The sequence below is a fragment of the Bemisia tabaci genome, chromosome 2 (genome assembly GCF_918797505.1).
Source record: "Bemisia tabaci chromosome 2, PGI_BMITA_v3".
In the NCBI taxonomy this organism is placed as follows: domain Eukaryota; kingdom Metazoa; phylum Arthropoda; class Insecta; order Hemiptera; family Aleyrodidae; genus Bemisia; species Bemisia tabaci.
The window spans coordinates 46,998,992-47,018,402 of NC_092794.1; the positions used below are offsets into that span (position 1 = coordinate 46,998,992).

The 19,411-nt window shown below is 40.5% G+C and overlaps 1 protein-coding gene across 1 annotated transcript in view; it reads right to left on the minus strand.

The window, feature by feature from the left end:
- Nucleotides 1-615: 615 nt before the first annotated feature.
- The window catches only part of LOC109029701 (uncharacterized), an 85,365-nt gene continuing 66,569 nt past the window's right edge, over nucleotides 616-19,411 (minus strand). Inside the window, exon 3 of the mRNA XM_019040284.2 lies at nucleotides 616-3,089. Coding sequence (XP_018895829.1) covers nucleotides 1,959-3,089 — 1,131 coding nt within the window. The 3' untranslated portion in view covers nucleotides 616-1,958. The remainder of the gene's footprint in view (nucleotides 3,090-19,411) is intronic.

Consider the following 19,411-nt stretch of genomic DNA (forward strand, 5'->3'; position numbering starts at 1 on the left):
TAAGCTTCGTTCACGAATTTGCTTGTGTTTGTTTTTGGAACATTACATTGTCATCTCTGTTGTTAATAGCTAAAGAAGCGTGACCGACAATTTCGAAAGAATCGAGCCATCTAAATTGTCGACATACTTAGTTAGAGAACGGTATGTGTGTACGATGTGGATTAACATCAAAGGAGCCTTTTTAGTAGCACCGTGAGAAGAGGAGGGGACCTGAGTTTACTTAAAAACAAATGATATTGTTTTCCCAGTACTTTTCAGACTCTCTCCGTTATCTTCTAAAAATTGGTGGTATTAAAGGTGTCAAGTCAATCTGACGTAATTCAAAAGGGGGGTCAGAGATTGTCTTCAAAGTGCCTTACAAGGGGGTGGGGGGTCAAAAAGTCGATCATAATGCCTTACGTACTTGATGGGCCCTCAGCCAAGTACTTATGAACTTGAAGGGCCATGATACCGGGTATTTAAGTTATCCTGTAGGCAAACGAGCCGCCGCATGGTCTCCTGTGAGATCTCAAGTCGGTGAGAATATAGTAAAGTTCTTTAGCCCTTAACTACATATTGGACTTCGATTATTCCGACATTACTCTATCTGGGATAAACAATGAAAAAAAATCGAAATCAATCATTAATACAGTCTTTATTTCAATAACTCGTATGAAAAAATAACAAAAACTTTATTCGTGAGAATTTAAAAGATTTAAACCATTAATTTAAAATTTCTTTGGCTTAAAAATGTACACAATTGTTCTAAAAGGAAAAATAGCAAATTTCTACGCTTAAAACTCACACAAATATACAAATCTTAAATTTACATGTTTTGTAATTGACGCCGATTAATTTATTTTCTAGAAACAACAAACTTTTTTTCTTTCTTTTTTTAATTACCAACTTATGATATATCCTTTTGTATTTTAATTATAAAATTAAAAAGTTGAATCAAGTTAAGGAGCTCAATCAAATTGAAAAATCAAGAAGTTGAAAAAAGTCAACTACTCCTTTATTTAAGGTGGATTTCAATATGTCCTGCACCGGTTTCCCTTTTACATGAAAAGCTATGAATCCTATGACGTCATCAAAATTAGGATGAGCTTCGTAAATCCTTACACTGCTTGAGCAAACTTCATACAAGGAAAGTAAAAATAACTGTTCACCGATAAAAAAATTAGAACTTGAGCATAATTTTCAGAAAATATTGATGGGAAAGACTTGAAAGTTAAAGTAGGCGGAAAATCAACTGAACATTCCGTAAAATTTTTTAGAAATTTTAATTACATCTTTAATGAGAATCAACATCATTAATCTGATTTGGATATCAGTAGTTATAACTCTGACAAATATGTTGTTCTTTTATTCTAATGTTTTTAGCTTGTTGTATAAAAAGTTGTGTAACAAAGTTTGACAAATTAACAGAAATTATGTGCAAAAGAGAAAGATAATTACTTTCTGGAGATAGAGAACCAAAAAGATTCTCATCATGCTTTTCTCCGTCTCCAGGGAATAGGAAACATGACCATTTTTCAAAGAAGAGATTGAAAATCTTCCCTCTAAAATGAATTCACAACAGGAAATATGTTAAAATATTACATTTTTTGCCTGATTTTTTTGTTTAAAGTGAACGGAATGTAACAATTAAAGGTATGTTTACAAGACCCTAATCGTAAGAATTTTAGCATTTGGAACCAACAATTTAGCTAACAAACAAACATAAAAACAAATAAAATAGGAGTCTAAGGCCCTTCAAGTAAGGGATATTCTCTGTGATGTTTACTTACAAGCAGAGAACTGTTCAATCTGGCGCTGGACGCTCTGAGAAAGCCCCGACCGATGAAGAAAGAAACGTCTTATATTACCAAGTCTTGCTCTCTTAATCAGCTCAAGAAAAATTATCACAATTAAGTATCAAAAGATATTCCATGAGACCCAATCTGACTACCTGTTTTAAGGTCTCATGAAGTGTTTGATTAGTCTAGAGACGTGATTGGATTCGATATGGCGGTAGGTGCCTTATTAGTTAGATCTAGCGGAGATGGAACTGGTTTGATCACGTCCAAGGACTCGTCGTCGGATTCGTCTTTGACCGGGGACGCGGGTGAAGGAACAGTTTGGAGAGGTGAAGTCGTTGGGGATGATTTGACGGACAAATCTATGGGTCGCTCTTGCTCGACGGCAACCCCTCCAGGAGCAGGACTGCATAGAAGTAGGTCACCCCCGCTCCGAACGGACCAAGGAGCCGCATTTGATAGAGGATCTAAGTAAAGAAGGCTCCCTGCCGAGGTAGGCGTCAGGCCAGGCCGCGTGGCCGAGAAAGGCAGTAGAGGGTGGGGTCGATGGTGAGGTGAGATGTAAGGAATTAGGAAATGACTACTAATGGGTGAGCTGAAGGGTAAGCTTTTGGATCCACTCATGGCTAGAGGAGAACTAGAGCTTAAGGGCGGCATGGCCACCGAGAACTTCTTCTGGCTTAGGTAGTCTTTCTCGCTGAGGGGCGAGGGAGTGTGGTGGGAACGGAAGACGGAGGAAGCGCTGGCCGATCTAGATTCATCCTCGGTAACCGATGAACCCGTGGAATCGGAAGACTTTCGCCCGTCCTCTTCCTGTTTACTAGACTTCTTCCCCTTGATTTGGTTGTTGTTATTGCTATTGCTATTGCTATTGTTGTTATTGAGACTGGATTTGCTAAACGTGTTGTTATTGTTGTTGTTGATGCTACTACTGTTGTTATTGTTGTTGCTGGTGGTATCGAAGAACTGCGGCGTGTAGCCGTTGAGATTGGCTTGGACGTATTTGTCTGTTGTCAGGAAGTTGGCCGAGTGGAAGGGGTAGAGTGCGCTGTTGAGGCCGTTCTCGCCCAGGAGCCCGGCTCCGAGAGCTGCACCGCCGGCTGAGCCTTGCTCCTGCAGCAGACAGTGAATTTTGAACCAATTCGACCTACGACCGTACCTAGAACCACTCTTCGACATGCCAACTTGCAGACATTTCCGCAGCCGACACGCCTTGCACGACGTCCTGTTCTTTTTGTTGATGATGCATTCGCCGTTGTTCTTGCACTCTGAGATCGCATTTAGGTTGTTGTATGTACGCCCAAAGAACGACTGAAACAAACAAACGAAAATGTACGGTTAGTTACTCCATTTTTTCCCTTCTTTTTCTAAAAGAGTAGATGAACAAAAACAATTTTGCAGCCACATTCTAAAAAGGTGAAGAAGAAAATGTCTCAGAGCATGTTGTTGGACAGAGGAAGATAGAATCACCGATTAAGTGGAGGGAGGTTAGCTTCAGCTAATTTCAAGTCCTGTTCAGATAATCTTTCCCTAAGTTTAAATATTGTTATAAAATCACTGTACACAATTATTAAAACGTTTAAAAGAGTAAAAAAAAACATTTGGATATGAGATTTTTACAGAGAGTAAAAAATGCGCGGCATGCAAAATTGTTCTATGAAATCCTACATTATTCGTGTGGAACAAGAAACTTCTGTGAGTATTCATGAACTTGCATATTCAAAGGCAACTAAGAAAGGCCATAAAAAACGCCTTCAATCCACACACTAGGCCAAAATATACCGCCTTACACCGAATTTTGTTTAAGGAAAATTTGACTTTCTCGCGTTTTTCCAGAGTTTCATTAAAGGATGGAGAAAAATGGACAGACATTTTGCCTCACAGTATCGCTACACAGACTCATGCCACAGTGAGTAGTTCAGACGTAAAAAGTTTTTAAAGTACCTGCTGCTCGAAGAATATCTTGCTGTAAAGTAGGAAAGAGTGATTTCGAAACCGGAATTATAATCAGGATGAGGACATTAATTTTACAGGGTCAGCAAGTGAGGCATTCAGAGCAGTGATCATCTTGTAAGCGCAGCAATAAACAAAAGCGTGCGCTCTGTGTCAGCAAGATCATCCCGATGAATCAATGAATACTATAAACGGGTCATTGACTATCTTCATTTACTCCGATCGATAAAGTAAAAGAGTTCAAATAGGAATGGCGAAATGGCGAACACGGCACTAAACCAGCGATGGAGGTATCCACTCTCCGTCCTGAGTGACTTCGAAGCCGATTTTCTTAAAATGAATGCAAATTTGATTTAGCTCCACACACGATTCCTTAAAATAATTGAAAATGCACATTTATAAGGAGTATATTCTTATGTGATTGTCCGTATGTTAATACGATGCAGGTCGCTCGTCCGGTTGGACAGATAGAGGCCTGCTTTTAAGTGCTAATGCTTGTTGATATTGAGCCTCGGAACACTTATTTGTTGCAAAATAAAACCAGAAGGAAGAATTTATGGCACACTATCCGTAGGAGCGCATCTCCGTTTAATTTTCCAGATCAGAGTCGCCGATAAGAATACAATTTATCATAATTTACGTATTTAAGCATGTCTTTAAGACTAAGAGCTCCTCCTTGCACGGGGTTATAAATTATTTGGGAAAGAAGAGGAGAGCTCGACTGATTTATTTCGCTACTTTTAATACGAGTCTTGACCGGACTGTTGCATCTGCGAGACTCCGAGATGAAAGGCGGTGCAAGGAGGGGCGGACCGCGCTTTCGCGGTGCGTTCGCGTTGTCGAGTGAATTTCGCGAAAGTGTCTTAAAATTGGACGCTCCGTACAACAACCGTGTTAATGCACGCATTGCTCAACTTTATGCTTTCGAGCCGATTGCCGGCATCTCGCATATGAATCATAAAACTACCACCGTATCTCAATAATGTGTACGTTAATCGTTATGAAATCTGAAACAGTTACGAACGTGAGTTCTCGTCCGACATATGTCTGGTCTATAAGTGCCCTTAACGTGGTCTTGAAGACCCTCCCTGTTAACGCCCATCAAAAGACTCATATGGATTTATTTATGCTAAAAGGAACTATGTCGCACACACATTCTATGCACATAGTTCCTTTTAGCATAAGTACGTCCACATCAGCCTAGAAACGTTCAAGCTGAGGAAATATTACTCACTCGTTTAGTTTTTATCTGCTACGTTGGACTCCACTAAAGACAGTTACGCATCTTTGTTATTATTCCTTACTTTACTTACAATTTTATTCTACTTCTACATGTTACCGAAATGCACTTCAGTACATCCGTGTCAAGGAAGAACGCCGTATATGAGCATTTGAATGATGCCACATTACTTTTCAGAAAATATTTATTTTTGAAGAATGATATGAATATTTTTCCTTGAAATTTTTTTGTATTTCAGATAAAACTAGGAAAAAAAATTTCTGAAAAACAGGAACAGAAATTACCATGAACTAACCCGAATATTCGTGATTTGTCAAAGGTAATTTAACAACATCTAAAGGCTCATACGGCGTTTTCCGCAGAACGACAGAATGCCTTTCCTATAATATAGGTCTGCTAGCCGATATAATGCCTCCATTCAAAATATTAAGTCAAATAGCAGCTGGTAGCCTACCTTCGCAAACCGGCTGAAAGGGATTGTCAAAAATGCCTTCTATTTCAGAAACTGTGCTTGAATAAATGCAATCAAACGAACTTTCTCTGGCATCTCGCAGTGATTTTCTTTTTTCATTTCTATTCAGTTAGAGACCGGTCATAAATTACGTGACGCTGAGAATAGGAGCTTAGGACTCCAACCCTTCTCCTTGTAACGCACCCGTAACACACGTCTGCATCCCACTGAAAGAATTATGTACAGCTTTCACGAAGGAGAACTTGGCTTCTTTACCGCTGAATCGGAGACTTTAACGCGCGAGTAGAAAAGTTAGATAATACCAAACAAGTGATACTTCTATTTGAACTACGAATTAGGTGAACTTGCACAATGTACATCCACAAAATGAATGAGAATTCGTTCTTTTTTCCACTGACTCAGAGACTTTAACGCGTGGTAGAAAAGTTAGATGTGCCGCAACACGTGACGCGACTATGCTTCTTCCAAGTAGGTAAAATCGAATAACTTAGTCACTAAATCATTCTATTGTCAGGAAGGGTTTAATGAATGCTTGAAAGTAAAAATTTCCACCTGTCGCTAATAGGTTAAAGGAGGATCCTTCTTTGGCCGTATTGCAAAATTTCACGAAAAATACAATTTTGGAATTTCACGTGAAATATTTCATGAAATTTCTGAAAGATACTGAAAAATACCGGTTCCTTCTCATGTTCCGCACAATGTAAACATTGTGACTTTCTTCTATGATAGTGTTTGAGTGGGGATTGTATACTCTAGCCCCTAAAAAATATGAAATATTCCGCAGCCTCGTAAAATTTCATGGAATATTTCACTGAAATTTCAAATCTTTCAATTCTTTCTACGTTTCATGTCACCCTGCACTTCGGCTCTGGTACAGGGTCTCTAAAATACGCTGTCTTTGCATGGAACAAGTGGGCATTAGGATGGTCCGCGGCACGCGGTGCGCGAGCGGAGCGCGGTTCGGCGGTGGCATCGGAACGGGGATGGGGGGTGGGCGCGAAGGGGGAGGGGCCAGGGAGGGCCGGCGAGGGTGGGCGCGGGGGCGGGAGCGGCGGTGGGGTTACACTGACCGAGATGTTCTGGTTCTCACGATCCCCTGCCACTTTCCAATATCTGCACACACCTATGAGATGTTCGAGCCCGGCCTGGCAGCACACACACCTTGCTCCCCCGGCCTAGCCGGAGATGCAGTCTCGGCGTCTATCCAGTCGCCCGATCTCCGGCAGTACCGGCAGCACGTTTCGCGACCGCTAATTGGGATCAGCCGGCATCACTCCGTCACTCTCGTCCCCCCTCCTCCCACCATTTTCTCCTCTTTTCGCTGGTTTTCCCCGTCCCGGTCGGCTCCACTGACGCGACGCTTATCATTAATGCTTTTCATTAATCATTCCGCGCGGCTATTAATCATTATCATTTTTCACAGTCGGTTAAGTCAATTTCCGCGACCTGCGCGCTCTTTCTGTTTGAGTTTCATCAAGATTCCGCCGGCTTGTACGACACGCGTGTCGCCTTTAAACGCTCCGCGCCGTTTCTTCATGTCGCTCGCCCCCTATCCTCGCCCCCCGCCCATTGTTTTGCCATTTGCCTTCATTTACCCTTCGCTCGCCGATTACCCCACTTTCCTCGCTCCTCCTTCTCCTGTCGGCATTCTTCTCGCCCCGTCCCGTCGGGGCCGTCACCGACGCGGCGCACCAGAAGCATCACGTCACGTCACATCACCTTATCGCGGATTTCACCCGTTCTAGAATGATTGAAGGGGTCCTATTCAGCAGTAGAAAACCATGCACGGCATTTCGATCGGAGGCCGAATTTTGTTGGTCCTTTCACCGTGCTTCAAAACACACTCGACTGCACGCAAGTCCGGCCTAGCGCTTTTGATTGGCCGGTGGTGCGGTTTGGACTCCATGTGAAAGAGCCGACAATATTCATTTCCCTCCAATGCTTGCGCCTAACATTATGATGCAAGGATTTATTTTCTCATATCCATTTTTGTCCAAAAATTATCCGTTGCCCCGATATTTGCATCTGAAAAGCGACTGCCGATTTTTCATGGACAAAAAATACATTGTAAGTACCGCAGGGACTAGATTTGACGTCCTTTATTAATATTTAGGGATGGATACCGTGACGGTCTCTCTGTTGGTTTGATATCGACAATCTTGTTGTCTTAAGGTTCTGACTATCCTTAGGCAGATCCAAGGAAGGAGACGTAAGGGATGTAGCCCCCCCCCCCCCCCAAGAAAAAAGATGAAGAAAAAGGAAAGATAAGGAATGAAGGAAAGGAGATGAAGGATGCTTATACTTGGTGAATATTCATGACGAAATTGCCTCAAACTGCATGTAAGATGCCTTAAAACAATCGTCTGAGAAAGGTCTCTGGGGAAGCCCCCTGGACCCTCTCCGCCCCTCTCCCCACCTGTTTGAAGTGTCTGGACCCGCCTATGCGATCAGTGCTCTCTCATTTCCCGGAACTAGTTACAAATTTCGGAACTTTTGAGATTTTCCTGAGCTTTTCCGGGAACTTTTGAAATTCCTGAAATGTTCCGGATTTTTTGCATTTTCCGGAACTTTCTGGGAACTTTTGAAAAAATCCAAAAAGAATCCCGGAACTTCTGACGGTCACGGAGTAGGAGAAATTGGGGATAAAAGTTCCGAATCTCGGAATTTTGATGGACAGAGAATGAGAGCACTATATGCGATCATCCTGACAACACTGCCACGCCCCAAAGTTCTAGTCTCCCCTTAACACTTGATCAAATGAGCTTATCACCTCCGGATCGTATTAACTTGTCTCCATTTTGTGGTTCTCAGAGCCGCACCGTGCGGGGTCCGGCTTGCGGCTCCGATTATCAACTCATCTGAATCGATAGATCGTAGCACATGGTGATCGATTTGTTGTGAATGGGTTCATTCTGCGTGTCTCGTGCCCATGCGCCGTGTTCCGTCAGCCACCTGCGGACGCCGCGCCGCGGACGCTCTAACAATCGTCGCCTAGTTTCTTCTTCCCTCCGGGGCTCCTCTAATGACTCTTTCTTCGCTCTGTCCACCATTGAGTTATGACTAGCTTGGTCCGTTCTCACGCTTTTGATCAAATTCAGTGCCGTTCCAGTCCCGTCCTTGCTCGTTCGTAAGGGCGTATCTCAATTTCACGTAAGCCCTGTTCCCCGTTTGACCCAATGCTTTACGGGGCTCAAATGGAAATCCAGATATGCCTTTACGTCAGAGAAGGGACGATCGCTTGTGCGGCTTATCTTTCGGGCCACAATAGAATCTCTTATGAATCCAAACGAGGGTCCAACGCAAAAGCGGATCCAGCAATTTGGCAACACCGGGTTTCCTCCATTTAAACCTATCTTAAGTAATCGATTCTTGTGGGAGGGCCTGGCCCCTCCACGAATCGATACATTTCTATAGGTTTAAATGGAGGAAACCCGGTGTTGCCAAATTGCTGGATCCGCCAATGGTCCAACCTCCAACGCAAAGGCCAACTTGAGTTTTCAAGTCCGCCGATTTTGGCTTTAGTGCCCACGACCTTTTTAACAGCCCTACTCGAACAATTATCACGATTACCAAGATAATTATCGAAGTCGATAGACTAAGCGGTAGACGGAGAAGACAAAGGGAAAAAGGAACGTGCTTATTGGTTGAAACGGGTGGTTTTTATGTATTGCCTACTTCAACTTCATCTGAAAACTTTCATTTGACTCGACTTCAACAAGTAGTCCAAACTAGACTGAGAATTGGTCACACAAATTTTTCCCATAGCTATTTGATGACCCAATCAAACCGCCCTGCTTGTACTTCTTGCCCAAATTCCCCCTTAACAGTAGATCACGTTCTTATAAGTTGCTCACTTTATGAAGAAATCCGAAAACGTTTTTTTCCCTGCCCCTTACCCTCTCTTAAAAATTTACTTCTGAATACTCATCCTGTAAAATTTTTTGAATTTATACGCTCCATCAAACTCAAAATTTAACCTTTCCCCTCAACCCTTTTGTATTTTTACTGATGTAACCTTGATTTCCATGTAAACACACAGAGGTGTAAATGGCCTTAGATGCTAAAGCACCGCTTTAAAATGAACTTATCTTACTACAACTACTTTCTTTCTTTCTTTCTTTCTTTCTTTCTTTCTTTTCCATGTAAATTTATTACGGTGTAAATAGCCTTAGATGCTAAAGCACCGCTTTAAAATAACATTATATTACTAATACTACTTTCTTTCTTTGAGACTGACCCATCACGTTTACTTTTCTATCCTTGCGTTAAAGTCTCCGGGAACATCATTCCTCTGAGTAAATACCGAGGTAGCTTATGGGTAAACTTTGGATAAAAACAAACTTATCTTACTACTACTACTTCCTTCCTTCCTCCCTGCCCCTCTACCACCTTTTTTACGGGCGACCGGGGGGGGGGGGTACTCCTTAGATCCACCCATGATTTTTGCTCTCACAAGACAAGGAAAAAGGAACAGATGATGACAAAGACGGCCGATTTCGTGTACAGATATTTCATTATTATTACGAAGGAGGTTGTGATTTGGCGACTCCGCGAGAACGATGGGAATAATATTTTGCCTGGAAAGGAGCTTGGGTGCGGGTGCGGGTGGATTCGCAGAAAATGGGAAATTGCCTCGGTAGACAACCTCTTCTCTGCCGCACCTCGCGATCTCGTCACGAATCTTGAGATCATGATTAAAACGCCACTTATCCTTTTATCAGCTGTAACCGCTTCATCGCCTCCACTTCCATGAGATTTCGCTGTACTTTACTTATTTCGACGTTGCCGCGTGATATCACGACAAACATCATAAGGCTCATTTTCGATGTATCACATAAAGTGACTTAATTTTATAGTGAGCCCCCCAAACGCCTTTCTAATATTGAGGATGAAACATCAAAAATTTTACGTGCAAAAACATAACAGACATTTCGTGTCAATACGGGAAGTTGCACTGGAAAAAAACACACACACATCGGATCAAGAGTCCAGACTCTTGAAAACATTGACAAGAAAAAATACTCTTGATTCAATCAGATTTAAGCGTAAATCAAAAGAAAATCCGCTCAAATTAAGAGGCTAGGTTCTTGACTTAAGGAAAAATCCGATTGAATCAAGATTATTTTTTCTTGTCGATGTTTATAAGAGTCTGGACTCTAGATCCAATGTGGTTTTTTTTTTTTTTTTTTTTTTTTTTTTTTTTTTTTTTTCCGAGTGTGGATACAAAGTAACTCAAATGTGCAGCTTACATTTTTTTCTTTGGGTTACACTGACCAAATTTTAGGTTTGAAAATTTGCAACCTTGTTAAAAATCAAGCTCAGGTCGTCAGTATGTACCTGAATTGCATGGACGATAATCCAGTGCCCTAGCCACTGACAAGTCGCGACCTCTGAGTAACATCGAGAGAAACAAAAGTACATTAGTTACGGATATTTTGAGCTAGTTGGTCGAAACTTTAAAGACCCTTTTTTAAACAATCGAATGAAGATTGGAAATTCAAAACCTGGTTAGCGCCATCAGTAGTTGCCGAGATTGTGGGAATGTTTCTCTAATTTAACGGGATTCCATCAGCATGAAAAATAAAACCATGATTGTTATAAGAAAAATAACTACATAAAGAAAAAATGTCTTAATGAACGCTCCGCGAATCGACGCGATTCAGGTTATTTTCAATTCATGAATTGTCACCATGATTTAGCAAAATAAATTAAAAAAATAAAAAAATTTCCGATAGGGAAAGTGAGCATGAGCATATCTATGATGGACGTCCTAATATTTCTAAATATTTCCAGAGACTCTTGTTCTCTTAAATCATTACAAATCTTTTTGAACAAAATCTGGCAACCCTGATGCACCTATGCGGAGAAGCGCAGTATCTGCATTTTAGAATCAGAGAATTAAATGTGACCACGAACTCATATGCGAATCTTTCAGATAAGATCACCTAGATTTGCAAGTTTTACATATCTCCGAGAAATTTTCACGAGGAAACTTCAGCACATATACTTTTTTGCAAGAAGAGTCGCTTACCAGGCCCTCGCCAATTGCACAATTTACAAAACCACACTGTTAGATATCTGGAAGTAAAATGCGGATTTACATAGTCATTGAAAAGTGCGACTGTAGTGCTAATATCCACAACGGTGCGGTTCAGGGCGGTGTGGTATTCCACACCGAAGTAGCTTTTACCTATAATTGATTTCGCTCCTACCCTTCTAGGACTGTTTAAACTGCAGGTTCACATTTTAATAGTTTTCTTGCTGTGTATACAAAGAACTACGACACCTGAAAATATAACAAATGAATCTCCAAACTGAACTTGTCACTGCAATCCCTAAAAAATTGCGTGAATGGTCTAAAAGCCTGCTATTGATTTATTTAAAATTTTAAAAATTCAACAAATAAATCCGCAACTACGTATTTTTGCGCGAGCCTTCCTATCATACTTTACTTTTTGAATGGAGGATTATATACTAAACGGCAATGCTTAAAAATTGCCATGATTTTTCTTCTCTATGTGAAGAAAATTCTACAAAAACCATTCTCCTTTAAATAAATAAAATAGGAGGGAAGATTTTCAAGCACCACAAACGAGATACGTGGTTGCAGCCTTACAACATCAAACTGTTATATGTATTTCAGCAAACCTTACGTTGATTCTGCTTTATGTAAAACATACTTTGACACAAAATTCTACAGTGGCTGGTGTAATTTCGCCCTGCTTAAAATCGCCCGTTACATCTGTTCGGCTGGTTTTGCATCATACAAACATACATCATTTAAAATGTAAGAAATAAGTAAATAAAAAGGGTCAGTTTTATGTGACAGGAGCGCGTATGAAATTTGATTTCGTTTAATTGGACGGAAATTTGATGAGGTTGAAAAGAGGAGGAGACCACGTTTTTATTACACCAGGAAGAAGAACTGCTGGACTTGCTCGGGAGGAGGAGCAGAAAGTCATGTGTGAATTAAGGACTGGGACACCTAAGAAAAGACACAGAACACACATTGCTGATAAAAGCGATTCATGCTCTGACCATAAAATGAAGTGGAAGATGAAACTTCATAAATTGTGCAAGTAATTAGATGGAGAGGGGGTGAAGCGGGAGTGAAGTGAAGAGGAGAAGATGGCAAGATGATAAATAAATGAGGTTCATTACGGAGTATGTGGGGCAGAGTATGAGCCATCAAGGTCTGTACTGCCGTCCTAAGGAAGAACGCCGTATGAGCCTTCAGGTGTTGCCAAATTTCCTTTGATGAAACGCGAATTTCCTGGTAAACTTATAAATATTTCCCTCTCAATTTTTCAGATAATTTTGTTCGCAATTTCCCCTAAAGATTCTGAAAATTTAAAGGGAAAATATTCATAACGTTCCTCGAAAATAAACATTTTATCGAAGGAAATTTGGCAACTCTCGAATGATCATACGGCGGTCTTCCTTAGCACGGCAGTGTATGAGTCAAGGCTCATCCTCACCGTTGCCAAACCCCGTTTTGAAACCAAAATTTCGGCTCGAATCCTGGAAAGGTCGGCATTATATTCTAATACTTTGGAAACCGTGCTGAGGGCCTCGAGTGCACTTGTGTACCACAGCTTCTCTTCCAGGCGCGCATTTGAACATCCCAGTTGCCAAGAACGAGTGTAAAAATGTCCTGTGTTTTTCATTAGAAGGATGATACTGGGCTCGTTGCTTTTTATTTTTTGTAAGAACAGAACGGGAAGGAACCTGGGTCAAGATATAGTGAGTGTTTGTTTGATAAATGAGTTCTCGCCCATGGCGCGGAGAATAAATACCGTAAATCAAGCCCTTTGATTCTAAATACACCAGTAGGGTGCTCGCTCAAAAGAGGTTACTATAATATCTTCAAAAACAATAATATATTTCAGACGCGTTGTCTTTTTTTTTGTTTTTTTGCAACGGAGAAGAACTCAAACATCTCAAAACGACCTTGAAACATTCAGAGAGATGAATTATGGTGACAATGGGGATCATTTAAATTTCTTAATTTTTTATCTTAGAACCAAAAATGAAAAACCTTTGCTTATTGTATTTAAAAGATGCTTTCCAGAACTAAGAAAGCCCAGTGTTTTAATAAAAAGGTGTAGTAATTAAAAAAATTCTTAAATCTTACTTAATAACGGGTTTCTTGGAGATTGTAATTAAACGTTACCAAAACAAACGTGTGTTTCGGTGCACCGCTTACGAAACAATCCACGGATCGCCAGAGACTTCAACGCACGGTGAAGAAAGTTAAAGTGACACATGTAGCTGTACAAGTGCACATAAAAATGAGGAGATTGTTTTTGAGTATAAAACATTTCACAGGACAAGGGAATGTTCTAACATTGGCAAAACTGCGGAGGAGCTAAGAGTATCGACTCCCACGATGCAATGCGGCCGAGCGGTTTTTTTTCTTTTCTTTTTCAAATTCTAATCATAGATTCAATGGTTCTGCTTAATGACGTTCAGTTTGGATGTTTTAATTTTACATTTACTACACTGTTTTTATACTGCGTTTTTCCTTAGCACAGCAGTTTAGCCATAGAGCTCGTTTCTGTGAAGGAGTCAGAAACAGACGTATTTATGTTAAAAGGTTGCTCGCCAACCCTGTTCAAATAGTCCATTTTAGCATAAGAAGCAATTCCCAATTGCAAAATGTGGTTCAAACTGAGGAGAAATTGTTTCCGCCCCTTCGCAGCCGCGCTCCATCCTCGGTTTAGCTTTCACGGGTCTTGAATACATTTTGTGGCCACTTTCGCAAAGGCAGCTCTCAAAGCCGGGAGTATATGGGAGGCTTGGCTCGAGTCTCCGCAGCGTGCCGCCTTTTTCTCACCCCGAATTCAGTGGCGTGGCGTGAACTGCGATATATCGATTGCTATGCCATTTAAACCTATGGAAAAGGATCGATAAACAGGGTGTTCGCAGCGAACACCTTAATAATCGATTCTTTACCATAGGTTTAAATGATATTACAATCGATGCCACGCCACTGCCCGAATTCCCGACCGCGTGCTGACCCGCAACCGCGACCTTAAGTCCCATCAACCTATCAACTCATCATCTTCTACATCTAATGGCCGGCCTCTAATCGCGCGATAAACCGGAAAGTCCTACAGTAATCTAGAGCGGACTCCCGAGTGCACCTTGGAAATCGTCCCTCCCTCGACGTAAAGGCGTATCTCGATTTCCGGGTGGGCCATGTTCCCCATGTGACTCTATAGATCTCGGGGCTCACGTAAAAATTGGGATGGGTTCTTACGTTTGAGGAGCGACGAAATGAGCCCCCTTCGCCCCCGCGTCCGTTTCGTACGTCCGTCCGGTCGATCCGCCGACGTTTTCCATTGGTTGAGCATATTTGACTGGATACGCAAACGAGCCGCATAACAGCGAAGCTTGGTGATTGGATGACTCGGCGCTGCCAAACCTACCGTAACGCAATGATATTGTTTTTGCAGATGGTATTCGATACATCAAACGGTAAGATTGTATCGATATCGATGGTTCAAAACATAAACATAGCCTCAAAAGTAAATTCAGAAATCTGAGGGATCGGTCTTTTGCAACAGATTTTTTATTCTTTTGAATACCAAATGCCAATGCAAAGTGAAATTGTCAGGAAATTTCTCATTTCAGCTTTTGCAACTTAAATCCTTACAGTTTGGTTTGAGTTATGTTCTATTGTTTTGAACCAAACGATACATCGAATCGTTACCGAATACGGTCTATAGATGGGATTTGATACATCAAACATGCGCTCTATCGAAATCGTATCGATATCGATTGGCCAGACATAGCCTCAAAGTTCATGGAGTGATTCATAGTAACGGATTTTTATAATTAATGATTGGTTCTTATGAATACTCCATTGCAATAAAATGTGAACTTGTTAGGAATTTCCTATCAATTTTGTTCAATCAACATAAGAGTTTTTTTTCTCATAAATATGGGTCTGAAAGTTAAAATTCACGAGACCACCACTGTCACCCAAAGTTTTAATAATGACAGTTTTTTCCAGATTCTAGAGATAAAGATAAACCCTCATGCAAATGTGTAGCCATTAGTAATTTTTAGTGATGAATTACGATTTCCATAAAAATTAAAGTAAAATTTCCCTTAAAATCGAAGAAAATGGATACTTTTCCATGAGGGTTGCTGTGACTTCTCGAGATTTGACTTCAAAATAGTTTCATATACGTATAGGACAAAAAAGTTTTTTTTTTTCTCTTTGGAATTGTCCCTGAAATTCTACTCGTTGAACCCAAGGCACCTTGTATAATAATTTATGCCCAAACGTCAAGTTTTTTCGTCCACTACCATGAAACCGTCCTCTGTTTAGCGGTAAAATACAATTTTTGAACTTTTTACGGCCCAGAAACGCGTTTTTCGCTAAAATTTACTTCAAAAGCTCCTATTTTCAAAGCAATTCCTTAATCCTGCAACAGCCCTATTAAAGCTGGATGAGCCTTAAACGTGGAAGCCTAAATCCTAGGCAGACAATTGACATACTTGCGCTGAAATTAATTGACTTTGTATCCTGGTCGCAATAAACTGTCCAGCTTTTGTTTCAGTCTCGCCGAGGTGGCTCACAATGCGAGAACCTGCCGTGAACGCGGTATACAAAACTGCAGTTAAGGAGCCTGCCCCGTCTCACAAAAGCGGTTTCGAGTCTAAAATGTAAATCACTGATAATTGTTATACTATTTTCAAAACTGTTGCAAAGAATGTGCAATTAAAGGTGCATAGACAAAGCGAGGTATTCCAGATTTTAGTGCCCTTTAATACGCCATTCATGAGCCCGCGCTTTGGAGTTACCGCCGCAGCGCCACGTTCCGCGCGGCCGTTTCTGTTTTCACCGAGAGCTTTTTAGCGCGAAAAAAAGCATCCACGTCTCATAATCGGTGCCTCGTTCCTGGATTTAAAACGTTGACTGTTAATTTAATTATAGAGGCGGGGAGATAATAATTAATTAGTTGGTCTTTTCCGACGTTTGTCCATAGGGAAACCCAGCGCTGCCGCTCCTACCGAGACTGCTCTTCGACGGATGAAGCAGATCATTTTGATGCATGTCAAGTTTCATCAATAATGCTAGGCAAGAAAGCGAGTATATTCTGAGAAATTTAGACGGTGAAACTATCAAACCACGTATCTCGTTGCCGGTGTTTACACGGAGAAAAAAAACTTCGTACGTGGGACCCGAAGATTAGGTCATACGGATCTCTGAAGTTTTCGGATTGAGCATCTGAACACTTAAAGGATAGCTGTCGAGGTTTGGTTCAGACATCTGAAACTTCATTTCTTATATCTGAAGTGCTTGAGATGTGAGAACCGAAGTTTTTCGGATGTGAAAACCGAAGTACTTCAGATGTGAGAGCTGAAGTTTCAGATGTGTGATCCAAACCTCAGCAGCTGGACCTAAAGTGTTCCGATGCTCAATCCGAAAACTTCAGAGATTCGTATGACCTAAACTTCGGGTCCCACGCACGAAGTTTTTTTCTCCGTGTAAAAATCGCCACTCCCATTTTATTTTTTTTTTTTGAAGAAGAACAAATCAATTTTATTCCCTAAAGTTTTTACAGAGCCTCCTTCAGACAGGGAAGAAAATGCAAGATATTGTCAAAGAATTTAAATTGAAAAATATTCCGTTTAAAAAATAAAGTATGATACGAAGTCTGCAAAGTCGCAAACTGAGATACCTAGTCAGGTAGTTTCACCGCCGATGTGTATTCAACGAACAATATTTTTTAACCTGAATATCAAATGAAGAGTAACATTTTTTAACACATCTACTAAACGCTGTTCCCTAAAAAAATTTCATTATTTTTATTTTCGGTATTTAACTATTAAAAGAGACAATTATTGTCCAGGGCTTTTGGCTTTCCGGAAAAATTCAATTTTCAAATGTTTTTCATTTTATGGCAGCAACTTTTGATCCGAGAAGTATGATACTGTTTAGGGCAAACGTCTGTTTAAGTCGAGCAACGAAAGCAAGGCCAGATAATTCATTAAAACCCAGCATGCGCTAATCTTTTTTATAATAATTATTAATTCACAACTTGGGTCTCTCAAATATCTTATATGGTGCTATGTGTGGCAGGTAGAATTCTAATGGATCACATAGCAACTTAAACGCGGCGGAGATGGCAACTTACAGCGCACACTCCTCGAGGCTTTTTTCCAGTTTAGTGCACAATAGTACAATGTATTGACGTAATTATACCTGCTTCCATTTCGAGGTAATTATAGTGCTACGTTACGCTCTCCGCTTTTAAAGATCACTATGTATATTTTCCATCGATTCTCAAGAAGCTTTTGAGAGCAATGCGTATTTTCAGACTTTTTCATACCAATGGTTTTTGATTTCTTTCAATTTCAGTCATGAGAAAATTGTTTCTGGTCAACTCTCTTTTTTTTGTAAGTACTGGAAAAAACCGATTGGATCTACAGTCCACAGACTCTTGAAAACAATAACAAGAAAAAATACTCTTGATTCAATCGGATTTTTGCTTAAATCAAGAACCCAGCCTCTTAAATTAAGCGGATTTCCTTTTGATTCAAGTAAAAATCCGATTGAATCAAGAGTATTTTTTCTTGTCATTGTTTTCAAGAGTCTGGACTCTAGATCCAAGCGGTTTTTTTTTCCAGTGAGGGAGAAGGATGGTTGAACAGCAGTTTTACACGGTACGATACTACAGAGAGAACATAGGTAAAAAAAAAAAAAAAAAAAAAAAAAAAAAAAAAAAAAAAAACCATCAATTTAGGTATGAACGGGCTCTCCTTTTCAAACCACATATTTTGCAACGCTAACATGAGTAGTATGACAAGACGAGTCCTGGAAATATTTTATTTAAGTGTAGAAATCACTGTTTTATCTGATGGTCAGAGTTTGATGTAAGTTTTAAGAGAAGAAAATATTTTTTTATCTAAGGCTTGAAACTTTTCATTCCTGTTCTTAATTATTCGCACATCCTAGAGTGAGGTGTGGTTTTCAAGTGACTTTACGCTCCCATTTAGTGGGGCATTTAATAGGGGCTTACCTTCCATTTGGTTTAACGTAACTCCCATTTGGACTTATTTAAATCAAAAGGAGCTATAGCCACTCTGATATGAGCCTTGATATTCATAAAAATACATGCATGACAGGGCCCATATCACAATGGATAGAGTTCCTTAAAATTTAAATACGTCTTTTTCACATATGTTGGAGAGTTTCTGAGCATCACAAAAATAGTTGCAACACACATAAGCCAGTGGTTGTTGCTCGATGATAGATTTACAATTTGAAGTACCCTATTTTAAGTGACCAAAATATCAAAGCAGTGATCTGAAATGTCCATAATAGCGGCATATTGACAAGCTCGATATCGGTTGAAGTGTTATGCTGATATTGTACAGGAAATTGATGACTCTCGATGTCGTATGATGGTGGACCGGATTCAAATTGGGGATCATTCCGAAACCGGTTGCCGCGAGAAACGAGAACGATCTACCATTTCTTTTTTCGAAGCCGGGCTATCGGAGCTTTTACTCCATAAATTCACAATCGCGATACAAAATATTATGATTTATTTATTCGGAATGTGGAGACGGAGAGACTTTACCGCGCTGTGCAAATGTCGCAGCGAAACTGTCTCTTTAAGGTTGGCAATATCATTTTATTGACGAACTTTCGAACGAGGCAAATGACTCCTTTAAAAGGTAGCCTCAACGGCGACCAAGCACAATCTAAAAGTCACTTAAGTTCAATGAAATCCTCTATGTACGTTTGCGGTTTTGCTCATCAAAGGACGCGTCTCTTGTCACATTCCTGACATTCAAAGAGATCGAAGAGAGAAGCCGAGGGGAGAAAAGGAAACGTAACAAACCGCGAGGAAGAGACCGAGGATCATCAAATTATGCACGATTATGATAATAAAAATTTAGTAAACAAAAATCTTAATTATGTCGATTGCCGGCATTAGCATAAAA